Source organism: Nanorana parkeri, unplaced genomic scaffold (genome assembly GCF_000935625.1).
Source record: "Nanorana parkeri isolate BGI_ZX_2015 unplaced genomic scaffold, ASM93562v1 scaffold918, whole genome shotgun sequence".
NCBI lineage: Eukaryota > Metazoa > Chordata > Amphibia > Anura > Dicroglossidae > Nanorana > Nanorana parkeri.
In genome coordinates, this window is record NW_017307186.1 from 320,844 (window position 1) to 335,248 (window position 14,405).

The 14,405-nt window shown below is 40.2% G+C and overlaps 1 protein-coding gene across 1 annotated transcript in view; it reads left to right on the forward strand.

Moving 5' to 3' along the window:
- NAALADL2 (N-acetylated alpha-linked acidic dipeptidase like 2) overlaps window positions 1-14,405 on the forward strand; it is a 430,657-nt gene that overhangs the window by 121,623 nt on the left and 294,629 nt on the right. Inside the window, exon 9 of the mRNA XM_018566102.1 lies at window positions 10,569-10,723. Within this exon, the coding sequence (XP_018421604.1) occupies window positions 10,569-10,723 (155 nt within the window). The remainder of the gene's footprint in view (window positions 1-10,568; window positions 10,724-14,405) is intronic.

Below are 14,405 nucleotides of genomic sequence, written 5' to 3' on the forward strand. Positions count from 1 at the left end.
GGCGCATGTAAAACTCTTGCTTGAGGTTTTTTTTTCAATTACTCAGATCCTATGCCACAAGAAATCAGATTTATGCTTTGTGCTGTTTACACTAGTACTCATGTTAATGAAATATGTGTCATTTATTATTAAACAGCTTTACATATTAATTCTCTAATTGCCTCAGAAAATGCATACAAATATTTATGCTGGAGCTTGCAACATTGCAGGAATTTAACACAGCTCCCCAATAGACCCTACCTTCTTTATCATGTTACTTTATAAAAGCTATACAAAAATGGAAGAAGGATTTTTAAGGCACCAAATCACACAGTTGATAAGTTTAAATAGTTTGAATAAAACTATTTAAACTTATCAACTGTGTGATTTGGTGCCTTAAAAACCCTTCTTCCATTTTTGTATATATTTACGATTTTGGGGTGTGGCACCATTGGACAGAGGTATCACCAATGCACTGTAATAATACTTAACAAAAGCTGTCACATACGCCACATGTTTATACAGTTAAATTAATCTTCACCACACCAAGAGGCTGTAGTTATGAATACCAGTAGTACAATGTAGTAAAAGTTTGGTGACCTTGTGAGGAACATATCAAATTCACTAGAAGTTACTGAAATTAACCACAAAAGAATGGATGAACACATAACAGAATGAATAATGTTAGATGTAAATACTTCATATGATGTACACAAATCTTATGTAGACTTAGGACTACACCAATGCCCTGTTGATAAAATTTCACATTCTTTTTAGATCATGCAGTACATTAAAAGTAAAAAATCATCAGTCTATCCTGGTATACCCTGATAAATAATAACTAAAATACAGAGGTAGAAATCTGCTTTGGCTTCCTGATGCAGAGTTTGTTTCCTTAAATTATTTACTTCTTTTGAGTGAATAACAAACCTTTGATCCCTTTGTAATCTTTTGTTTAATCTATGTTGAACATCTGTTTTTGTACTAGACAAGCTTTACTGCAAGACAGACATGAAAGGACTGGAATTAACTTTCCTGGATGATTCAACTTTTTTCAATATTTAGAGCAGGTTTTAAAAGAAAAGACCAGGAACAAAAAGTAAATATGCCTTTGACTTTATAGTTTTAAAGGCTATTCCACAACATGCTTTTATGGTTTAGACTTCTCTTTACATTATGCTTCTGAACCATTCAGTCTGTATAGTTCTGGAGTTCGTCAGATCTCAGATATTCCAACAGGCTACCCAGCCAAGCAAAAAACAGGGGCAATATAAAGAGAGACTGGTTAACAATAATCCAAATACATGTTTGTTTGTTCGAATACGAGTTCGTTTGTTGCACATTGTGCATGCAATCTCAAACATCCAGAAAGTACAGGCATTTTATGGAATTATGGTAGTACATAGTGTGTTTAGTATGTAATAGCTATAGAATGTACATAAACTTTTAGTTTGGCTGGATAATCTCTTTGAACTGTATGTGTAGCCAAAACGTCTTCTGCTTCATATGCAGTAGGAAAGTCAATTCAGTTTTTTTGTTGTCTGTAATCCTGAAGCAAACAGGATTTTGCTGTTTTTAGATCGTTGTCACCAAAATAGGTGTCCCTGATGAAAGCTTTACTCTCACTTCTTCTGGAACCAACAAGGGAAAAATGGAATGTCCCAGCATTCTATTCATGGGCCATTTGTCACTCTCGCTTCAATTTGAAAATTCCAAAAATTGCTATCTTTTATCTGAGCCCCAAATAAAATTGGGGAGGGACAAATCTTGAAAATCAATTTTGGCCATTTTCAAGACTATTAGGCAAGAGATTGTGAAACAAAGTGCACGGGGAGCTGGGCACTGTGCCAACGCAAAAACATTTTCACAAAATACTGCTCAGAGTGGAGAGGGCCTCCTTTATATGCAACTTTGACATAAATAAAACACCATTCCTTTCTAATTCATGCTTGGGAGAGGCCTTTAACTGTAAGTGATGATTTAAAACAGATATGTTGTCCACACATCATTTAGCTTCGTGTAATTCAGCATGACATGTATTTTACATGTCATGCAGAAGAAATTCCAGTAAAGACAATATTCTGAAGCTGAACAGTGTGTGGACAACATGTCCTCAATACTGTATACTGCGGTGCCATTCACCAGTTATTCCAGCGCCCAATGAATTTGGAGTACATTTTTATGGTGTGCGAAGAAGATACTATTAGGATAAAACAGTAGGATTCTCATGGACAGCATCAGCGACACCATAATGTTGCATTACATATTTAGCATGTGTTATAGATCATTTTGCGTTCACATTATTGCTTAGCTTAAATACAGCAGCAGCACCCCAATCTGATTCATTTAAAATTGAAAAAAAGCTTTATTAGGTAGTTTTTTGGGATACCTGCTTTATTTGAACTAGCAGCAATAGGAGTAAGTAATAGAAAGAACTGAGTGATGGAAGAGTAGCCACAACAGGTCAAAAAGTTCAAGATTGTTTACAGTTCCAAACTATAAAGCTATGTACCAATTGCCAAAACAGTGGCAAAATAGTCTCATAGTATAGCTTGTGATCTTTTTTTGCAGCACCATACTGGATTGTCTAAAAATGTAATAGAATGTCAAAACAGAGTGCACAAAGGCACTTCAAAACTACAGATCCACATTCCAGAAACAGAGCTATATTACAATGTTATATTTCATGAACAAAAGCCACACATACAGTATATCGCAGTGGCTGGAGAATGTGTAAACAGCTTTACTGGTCTTTAATGTAGAAAGGACAGAAGAGGCACGTTTTTATCATGAAATAAAAATTAGAGTGTATTATTTCAGAGACATAAGTCAAAGAATGTGATACACACTGCATAGTCTATGGTGGGCTGTGCAGGATCTCAGGTTGCTGTGTGGGGTTTTAGGAGGGTCGTGCAGGGACTCAGGAGACTATGTATGGATTCAGATGGGCTGTGCGGACTCTCAGATGGGCTGTGCAGGTTCTATGGTGGGCTATGCAGACGTTCAGGTAGGATGTGTGGGGCTGGCTGTGTGAGGGTTGTGCAGGGTCTCAGAGGGCTGTGCGGGGTCTTGGGAGGATGTAATGGAATTTTAAATGGGATGTGTAGGGTCTCAGGTGGCTGTGCTGGGTTTTAGGTGGCTGTGCGGGGTCTCAGGGGGCTGTGCAGGGTCTCAGGTGAGTTGTGCAGGGTCTATGGTGGGTTGTGCGGGGTCTATGGTGGTGTAACGACCTTGGTAAGCACCTCGCGGTCCGTGTGCATTCCACCATGGAACGCAGCGGCTGTGATTCACACTGTTCACTTCCTCCCCAGGTGGGGGAGGTGGTATGCGCTCCACGCCGGAACGCGGAAGTTCCGGGAGGCCGCGAGGCTCGACTTCCGCGTCCGGCGGCTATTTAAACTGAATTAGAATGTTAGTAGGGCGTTCACTAATTCGTTTGTGCACCCTACTAATGCCTGGAGCCTGCCATGAGCCTGTCAGCCTACCACCGGTTCTCACTGTGCCCGGTGAGCACACTTGCTTCTGATACCCTAGGAAAGGGGTCCAGGATCCGGGGAGGTGATCCCACCAAAAGCGCAAGTACCCTGCTAAGGGAATAGCCTGCTGGTTTCTGCCTTGCTCTGCTTCAGTCCTTGCTGTATGAACTGCATGTCCTCTAAATACTGCTACATCTGTATGGTGAGAGTACCTCTCCATATAATCCACACATCTGCTTGAGAATTGTACTTTCATTGTGTTGTGTATGGACTTGATACGCTCTGCAATTACCCCTCTCAGTTGTATGTGGTATTGCTGGGAACCCTGGTTCCCTGAGAGTCAAGAGGGACCTTTTTTCTCATATGTGGCTACTGCTATAACAGACTTTAATTACCATTTTTACTCATGACTCGGGGTTATGACGGAATAACTCCGCTGCACTTTCTCTCCCTTTTTGTTCATGCGGCCAATGATGCTCGAATCCCAAACCGTTTCTGACTGAGAGTGACGCCTGGGATTCTAGTCTGACTACCGCACAGCTACAACGAGGGGGACTGTGAACCGCAGCTGTGATCCCCAACATTCGGAGATAGATAGGGCGCATGACAGGTGGGTTGTGCAGGTTCTATGGTGGGCTGTGCAGGTTCAAATCTCCGTTTCTGACTGAGAGTGACGCCTGGGATTCTAGTCTGACTACCGCACAGCTACCACAAGGGGGGACTGTGAACCACAGCTGTGATCCCCAACATTCGGAGATAGATAGGGCGCATGACCGGTGGGTTGTGCAGGTTCTATGGTGGGCTGTGCAGGTTCTATGTTGGGCTGTGCGGGGTCTATGGCGGGCTGTGCGGGATCTATAATGGGCTGTGCAGGATCTCAGATGGCTGTGTGGGGTCTTAGGAGGGTTATGCAGGGTCTCAGGAGGCTGTGCAGGGTTTTAGATGGACTGTGCAGGGTCTCAGGTGGCTGTTTGGCATCTCAAGAGGCTGTTCAGGCTCTGAGGGGGCTGTGTAGGGTCTATGGTGGTCTGTGCAGGGGTCTATGGTGGGCTGTGCAGTTTCTATCATGGGCTGTGAAGGCACTCAGGGGGCTGTGCAGGGGTCTATGGTGGGCTGTGCAGGTTCTATCATGGGCTGTGCAGGTTCTATGGTGGGATGGACAGACTCTCAGGTGGGTTGTGCAGGTTCTATGGTGGACTGTGCGGACTCTCATAGTATTTAGGCACTTTTGTTTGGCTAGATTTTGCATGGGGGGAGGGGCAACAGTGAGAATTTAATCCAAAAATCAACTTTAGTGTGTATTTATATCATAGAGACAAAGGCAGATAAATATTTTACTGTATTAAAAAAACTACCTGGCTGCATTTTTAACAGGAGGTAAGCCAGACTGTTTTTAATAACATAAATCAACATGTGTGTGTTTTATTTTACTAAAAAGTCAGAAAAAACTTACTAGGCTGCAGTTTAATGGGAAGAATACAGGCAGGTTTTGATGAAAAAAAATCACAATTACAGTACACTATTTCTAAGAGACAATAGCCACAAAAATTGTCTTAATTGCCAAAGTAATGGAATGGGCTGCAAACTAGAAGAAATAAAGCATACACTATACATTTTGCAGCTGAGCACCAGCTGAGGAAACATTATGTGTGGCACCTTGTCAGTGCCCGATCACCAGAAAACACCAGAAACTTTGCGGTGCAAAGCAGGATTGACCCTGCTGAAAAAAATAAACATTTTGCAACTGAAGCCCAGCTGTAGTACAATTATGTCTTGCACCTGAAGCACCAAAATAGGGGAGCAACAGCAGGACGAGATGGTATTGGTAGCAGGCCCAGAGAAATAGTAGGAGATGGCAATGGTTGCATGCCAGAAGCAGTGGAAGGAGCAGGTAATGGTGGTAGGACATAGTAATGGTGCCATGCCAGCAGTGTTGGCAGGAGATAGATGTATGTTGCCAGGCCAGTAGCAGTAGAAGGAGCTGGTAATTGAGACAGAAGATGACAATGGTGGCAGGCCAGCAGCAGCTGCAGGAGATGATAATGCTGTAAGGTATAATAATGTTTTTGGGGCCAGGTTCCAAGGAAAATGTATTCCATAACCTCAGATGCAGCAGTTTTGCACTCATTGCTGATCCAGAATGGGTTCATGTTTATAGGTGTGTCAGTCAACTGTGTTAGGGGACAAGTAGATAATTTTTCGGTCATAATATTACCCACTGTGCTGAATGCCCTCTCGACTGCACACTGGCCACAGGGCAGGCCAGGCCAACAGCTTGATTGTGTACTGGTAAAGTTTCAATTTTGGATACAAAAAAGTCCACCGGGCCCTTGGTTCAAAGGTTGTCTACATCCACCCTAGACTCATTGGCAATGCATTCTAAAAAATAACATTAAAGCCTCACAGAAGCAGCCACCACCTCTATTGCTCCTCCTTTAAGTGACCTGAAGATCCAAGGCATGTTGGCCATAAACAGGGATCATTCCACTCCTTGGAAGGGTGAGCAAGAGGTTCTTCTACAGCACCTCTTCTAAATTGTTTTCTCTGAGGTAGCAGTATGAGAAATGCCATGTTTAACCTTGTATCAAGAATCCAAAAAAGGGTGACCAACCAGTATTGGCCTCTCTCCTTTAATGTCTGAATCCTGAGAAAGGCACTGCAGCATGAATGAGCCCATTTTCCACACATTTTCAGTGGCAGAAGACACCGAGTGTCCTCAATGATCTCACCCCACCCATGTTCAGGGTCTAGTAGTGGTGAACCATACAGCTAGAAGTCTGCTCCAAATTCTCTGCTTCCTCACTACCTGCACCCCAACCCTCCTCACCCATATGCTCCTCCTGCTACTGCCTTACTGGGATAAAGTCAGCTGTGAAAGGGTCCCACAGTCCCTAAGACCCCAGGAGTTTCTCCTCTTCCTCCTGCTGCTGTACGCCCTGTGTCCACAGTGTGTCCAGCAGGAATACCAGAGGGGTCCTGTCACTGATCCCTGCCTCACTGTGGCTCCCCATTCTGGTCTTCTCATCCAACGGTGACACAATGTAGTGCGCATGTTGATTCAGGAGCTACTAATGTTGTGACAAGAACTCCAGATCCCAAGAGTCTGTTCCCATCTTATACTCACACAAATACTAATTGACAGGCCACTGCTGCAGTTAGAGCCAGTGTAGTATGGTCAACGTTTAGTTCCAATGCATGGATGTATCGCACACCACGCAGTTGGCAGGCAGCTTGTACCGCCACTGAGTTTCATCCCTGCAAACACTCACTAGCATGACTGCCTGAAGTGGACACAAACCTTTCTGGCCTGCTGCAGGGCATCATGGAAGCCAAGGTACCAAACTAGAAACTGCTGCAACACCAGAGAACATGTGCCAGACAAGGCATGTGTGTGTGAACTATCGCTGTCAAAGGGTGAAAAGAAGGTCGGTGTCATTTTCACATGCAACCTTTTTCTGGGGGGGGGGGGGAATGGTGGTCCTAATGAGTCACTCCATATGGCTATTAAAGAAGAAAGGGTAGAGGAGACTGAGCTGTCACTGTCACCAATATGGAAGACACAGGGCAGCATCTGTCAGGGATTCTTACCTTTCCTTGTCCAGTTGCATGCAGCATGGCTTTTGTAGTGTTTCTGGCACCGTTGTTACTCTTTGGCATCCTCTTATGCTCACACCATTTAACATCATCATTCTGCAAAACCTAGCAAATTTCTGTCTCAAAATGATGATGCAAACACCAGCTTACTATTTACCCATCAGCTTGTCCATTCAGTCTCAGCCCTTGCGTTTGTTCTGATCAACCAAGTGTGCTGCTATTGTTCCTGTTCTCCGTGTATAACCATGGCTCTGGATGACCAATCTCTTGGTTCCTGACTATGGTTTTGTTTCCATTCATCTTGCTCTTTGTGTTCCCTGATCTGGTTCGGCTGACTACCTGCCATGGCTTCTGACCTCGGGCTTGGCATTGACGACAACCTGGATTTTCTCCATTCTTTATGCATTTATTTTTATTGTTGTTTTCAATAAACTCCTTTTATATATTAAACATGGACTTTAAGTTTCTGTCTGGTTTCTTGGTTCCCTGACAGCAGCACAAGCTCCAGTATGGTGCTCCATCCCACATTCTTCCCAGTCACCAGCAACTTTACCCAGTAAGCCATAAAAGAGATGCAATGTCCCTTCCCATGCTTGCTGGACCATGTGTCTGTGGTAATTTGTACCACGCTGCTGACACATCAGTGAGGCAGAGGGTCATCTAGGGACAGGGGTAGCTTGCAGAGGAGTGGAGGGACCAGCCATTCTATTCCACTGAATGTCATTGTCCCACTGCTTTTCACAGAGCTGCTCCACAGAACTCAACATACTGGACCTTTTTAAACAAATCTGCTGCTGACTGCTGCTGACAGCACCATAGTGGCTAGTCAGGAACTACAGTTACCCGACATATACTGATCCCATGGGTGCCTGATAAATGGGAGTTTACTGTGTTAGGTTATATTGAAGGTCTCTACAGCTTATGCATGTTTGTGTTTGGTATATTTTTTCATATAGATATACAAAAGAGATATGGTTTGCTTGCACATATTTACTACTTTGTATAGAGTCGGTTTGTCATACAAACTGTTACGTTGTAAGTTTCCTAATATAGTTTGCATGCACTTTGAGTTAAAGATTTAAAATGCGGTTCAAGTTTTCTTGAGTGGAATTACTTGATAGTATGGAAAATGACTGAGTGCATGTTTTATAAATGTTAATATTTAATGTATTCATTATTCAACTCTTCAGCCTCTCAACCACTTGATACATTCTTTGAATGCATTTTTCGTGCCTCCACCTTTACATTTGAATGGACCTGTTTCATTTTAAACATGGCTACTTTATATGCATGGTGCTCATTCTATCACAAAACAAAGAGCGATTGATTTACTAAGACTAGAATATGTTCACATAGCAAAGTAAATGTTCACTCACTGAATATAGTGAAGCTGTGTTCACTTTGAATACATCATGTGCAGTGCAATTATTTTTTAATTACCTTGCACATGATGTTGTCTTAACAAATTCACTGTTTTCACTATACTGAGTAAATATTCACTTTGCTAACATAACATTTACTTTCCATTTTTTTTCTTTAATAAATCATACCCATTATCTTTTTTTTCTTCATCCGTGCTCATAAAACAAAATGGGACTGTGGGCTTTTTTTTAACTGTTTGTATGAAAAGGGACCTAGAAATAAACAATAAAAACAACTGCATGTGTAATAGGTTGGATACAGAGTTTATAACTGATTTAATAGGAAGTAAGTGCATGTTGCTATGTGAACTAGGTGCAAGCTTTAACTCTCCTACAGATTTAGAAGGGGGAGTAACTTAAAGTTAGAGCAATCATTTAAATTTGGAGAAACAACAGCATATAACTATCTTAATATTAGCTATTTGAGATATGTGCCTCTCATGTCATCATCAGCATTAAAACGCCACTTGCTAGGCAACTAAGGTATCAGAAGGATTAACTGTTTGGCCTCTACCTCTAGGCAGAGTCTGTAATAATTATTTTTATTTAATTACCTTAAGTCTAATTTACTTCACCTTATGTATATTTGTGTGGCCATAAAATGAATGGCCCTCCTGCTCTCATCAGGACAGTTGATTCTAAATTTCATCACACAAATATTGTCAGCAGGTAAGCAGTGTGAGAAAAGGTCCCCTGGCACCCAAACTAAAGATGCCAAAGCATGCCCTCCCCCCAACTTGAGACAAACAAAACTTTCTTATTTGTACATACTGTAATGCAGTGTACAGAAATTACAACTGCTGTTCACTGTCCCCAGGGCCCCCACCTTTTGGTACAAGGACAACTGAATGATATGGGGGTGGTGATGGTGTTTAAGCCAGCCTGATTTAGTAACAATAGACATGTTATAACAGATTGTTACCACCTAAACCAAAGTTTAGCCAGGATGAAGTGGGGTTGATAAACGAGAGGTTTTTGCAAACAGAGGACCTACAGTTATGCAATGGGAGAGGGTCAGCTTTATTTCAACATAAGAAAACAGTGCTTTGCAATGTGCTGGGAATATCAGAAAATGTGAAGTTTCTGGTGCAAAGAGTTTATTTAATGCAATGCTACAAAATGGGTGAATGCAAATTTAAATGTGAACAGTAAAGAAAAGAGGGATGTAAATGAAGAGTGAATGAAGAGCAGGACGGGGATGTCACACTGTCAGTCCAGCTTTCCAGATCACACAAGGAGAGGGGCTCTCCCAGTGTAGCTAGCAAAACTCTACTCTAACTTTGACTTCTGGCCTGCTGTACTCTACTTATCAGAAGTGGTGTCAGGGCTCTTTATTTAGAGTTTTGGACTCTGTAAGCATGAGCATGTTCAGAGAGATTAGTGATTACAGCAAGTACTATAGTAGTAGTGGCTAGAATTTTGACTCAATTAAACAATGTTATGTATCCACAGCATCACCATGTAAAGGCACTGGAACATGTTTATACTCCTATCAAGACATATCTGTCTCTATGAGATTTAATCCCTTGAGCTGGTAGATTTATAATTGGATTTTACTTTTCTTTGCCCAGAGGATTGTTGTCATAGCACAGGGCACACTTTAGTGGTATACATCAATAGCTAAATTCATTTAGGCACTGTGTGAGTGATGGGCATATACACCTTCTTATTGTCCATTGTGAAAGTTGTATATTTTTTAAAAACAATGAAGGGAATTGCTAAAAATTGGAGTAGCTGTGCATGGCAACCAATTAGCATTTATCTTTAATTTTCAAAGCTTAACTGTACAAACTGAAGAGAGAAACTGACTTGGCACTATGGGCAGCTGCTCCAGACTCTGCAGTTTTAATACATTTTCCCCATTGTATATTGCCTTGAGAAATGCTGTGCAAAGATTTCTTATAGATAGGAAGTGTCTGCAAAGAGGCTACAGAATTTTAGCATTGATGTCCAACAAAAGAGTTGAAAAATAAAGATAGGTATTTTACTAAAAATGCCAATTATTTATAATATGCAGTGCTTCAGCAAGCTAAATATCATTCAGTTAGGGTTTACAACTACTACTTTAAGTAACTCCTTTCATTTTCTCCTTTTTTAGCTTTCTTTGTTAGAAGATATTGGATTTGGAGGAGTTCTTATTTATCTTGACCCATGTGATCTACCAGAGGGGAAAAATTCCAAAGACAAATCATTTATGGTTTCCTTAAAATATGGAATAAATCAATTTTCTATTGATTCTTTAAAAACTGGTAAGTTGTTACTATACTTACATTTATGAATACATTTTAGTTTTAATAGCATTATTTTTCTTTTACCTGCATGTTTCCTGCATATATTCATACTGTATATATGTCTGCATATATAAGTTATTTTCCCAGTCAAACATTATATGATTCTGCTAAACAAAGTACTCTAACTAAGGTATGTTGGATGATTCTAAAAAATGGTTTACACATTTAACAATATTTGTAATGGTTGCTGTAGGGCTCACCAGACATGAGAATCCTTGTCAAACTAATACAAACTAATACCTTCTTTATGCTTTAGATAAGCAATTTGTTAGCATTTATATCTGTAAGTGCGTACATATAGCTAAGCATTACATTTGGAATGACTATTCATGACATATTAATAAAGTAATATACGGTGTTAGATCCAAATGTATTCTTTTTTTAAGATTTACTTGATTTGTTATAAAATCAGCTAAAGCTGCAGGAAAACCTGAAGCCAGTTGAAAATGAAGGAAAACTTGAAGCCATTCCTGTCTGTTAGCCAAGTGAGTTAGATATTCACAGCATGAAGTACCTCTACAGCACAGTGGGAAAATAATTGTAAATTTTTTCAATATCTTACTGTATGTGACCTGGTGTTCTGTGAAGTGCCCTGGCAGATATTGTAGTAAATACAAGATTGCTGCTCTGCCCTTGCTCATTTTTGCATCATATCAAATATGTACTTAATTTTATTTTGTTGATGTATTTATGGCAGAAAATACATTAATGCTATGTATGAATATTTCCATGTCAACATTATCTTAAACTATTTGCAGTTACACAGAAATGTAATGTAGCTGTATGCAGGCATGTTGTTATGAAGATTGAGCCAACATTTTTATTTTCATTTTGGGTGGGAGGAGGGTGGGGTAGGATAACCAGCTTTCCTCTTATCTGTAGGTTGGCCTCCAATGATGACAGTCGATGCTAAGAGTGAAATGTGTATGATTTGAGGACCTGGGTAGGAATGTGTTTGGATCATTCCATGGATTAAATAGACTATTGTATGTTGATATCAGTATATAGTGATTGCTATCTTTTGGATTCCTATTGGAGAGCAATGACAGGCTCTTTCATGGGGCTAACACTTATAACTGTGTGCAGGATAAAAGAAGCAATATCAGCTGGCTTCTTTGTAGAATGGAGAAGGGATACAGATAAGTCACTGCTCTGACTTAATTATACATTTCAACTTGAGATACTGATCTATAAAACACAGACTTTTTTCCAGCAGAACATAAAAACATAGCATGGAAAACATAAAAAGGACTCTGGAGCTCCACTTGCTGTCTAAAATGAGAATATACCATGCACCCCAAAAAAATAATGTATTAAATAAAAAGCCTTCCTACTACTATCTACTTGGAGTCCCCGGTATGTATTAAATAGTTCAACCCACAAGAAACACCTGTCTATGCAACTCAACAAACCTGCAATATAAATGTCTCTATATAAACCATCTATAGCCACCACACATGTTCTATACTTTGACCTGTGACCTATTGTGTGGTGGGACTGTATCACCTGGATGGAGGAGAGAGAGGGACATGGGCACTGAGTGAGTGGAATTAACCCAACAGCGGGATAATTATCTCGGTGCTGTTTGATTTATGACTGCGGCAAGTATTCACAAGTTTGAGGGTTCAGCCTTAAGATGCTTACCTGTGCCCTATTATATGGGAAGGACTTTGTATATTTGTCTTCTCATTATTATACAGGCTTTGGATGTACAGACACTCCTCGGTATACAATGGCGTTACATTCCGATAAACCAATCATAAAGCATATCGCAAACCAAGGATGATACATGATATATTCAACACTTTAGTATCACATACAGTAGGCTTTTGTCCATTTGTAGGTTAATGTAGGAGTTTTACCCAAGTTTAGGGTAGGCTAAGCTATGATATACTGTATATAGTACAGCATATGTACAACCCAAGGAGCATCTGTATACAGTATATATACAATGCTATTGTGTGATTGTAAAGTCGAAAAATCTCAAACCGAATGATTGTAACCTGAGGAGCATCTGTATTGGCAGGTGTAGTGAGATATGACTGCCGTGTCCTAGACATGTAAGCTGCCAGAAAATTAATGTAGTTTTTGTTTTGGATCCATTTTGATTTGTTTTATCATTTTCGTTATCTGATTTGAAATTGGGATAAGTTCGATTTTCGTTATTCGAATGGATTGCATATTTATGTGTGGGATCTATTAGAATTGAGTTATTCATATTCACAATGACTTAAAAAAAACATTGACCCTTTAGGTCTGGCAGGAATTTTAGGGGGATCCCAGTGTAAAAAAAAAAGTGTGGGGTCCTCCCATAAAATCCCTTACCAGAGCCTTGATCCAAGCAGAGGCCTGGCACAGCAGCCCCCCTACACCATACCACTCCACATGTCCTCAACATGGGGAAGGTGATGTGCCAGGGAGGAGGGAGGGACCCTGGCAATGCACCTTGGCCCCATGTTGATGAGAACAAGGGCCTCTTCCCTACAACCCTGGCCCAGTGGTTGTGGGGATCTGTGGGCAGGGGGGCTTATCTGATTTTGGGTGTTTCCTTTCATAAAGGGGGCACTCAGATGCTGCTCTCCTTGTGAATGATAAAGGGATACTCATTCAAAAAAACACAGTAAAATAGTAAATAAACACACCACACCTGTTTGTATAGTCCTTTATTTTATTAGTAAATAAACACAGCACACAGTTTGTAACATGTCCTTAATTAAAAATTAATAAAGTCCCACAATGTAAATCCATTGTCAATCACGTCTTCCAGTGATGTAGATCCTCGTCAATCACGATGCCCGCCACTCACCGATTCAATGACTCGACGAAGAACAAATCCATGTTGCCCGTCGCCATGTCTGCACCCGACGAACTTTCACTGCAAGTGACTGCTCTACTCCTGAATGTAAACAAAGGGGCAGAGCAAGCCATGACGTGAGTTGGTTTATGTAGAGACATTTACATGGATTGTTGAGTATCATAGAACATATTTAGTAACATATTTAGTCTTTAAATCAATAAATAAAGGAAGAACATTTATGCAACACCATTATACATTAAGTATTATGGAAACATATGCAGAAAGCACTTATTTGAAACATTTACTTACCCTGTAATTGCTGTTATCATGGGAAATATATTAACTTACTACAAGTATCAGTACATCTCATCTATCTTTCTGCCAAAGCTTTCTAGCCATAATATCCCCTACAGCCCCATGTAGGGCCTATTGTCCTGCACATTTTATACCTTGGTGCAGGTGTTTTCATATTTTGCAAAATACCATCATTATGTTGTCTGAAGAAGCAGACTAAGCTCTGCAAAATTTATTGAATATGTGTGCCCTCATCTCACAATTCCTTGATGTTCATCTTGTATCAGGAATGATGTATAATATTAAGATGACTTGATTGGTTGATTGTTGTAAAATGGTGGGACTGGGCACATTAATTGGTTTTAGTCAAGGTATCAATAAGATTTTCATGCGGAGGCACAAATGAATTTTGGCTCAATGAGAATTATATTTTCTTTCATATTGATTTTATCACAATGTGTAAATAAAATTGGATGATACAATAATAATAATAATAATAATAATAATAATAACAACATCAATTGTAATACTTTTCTTTTTTATTGGTAAATAT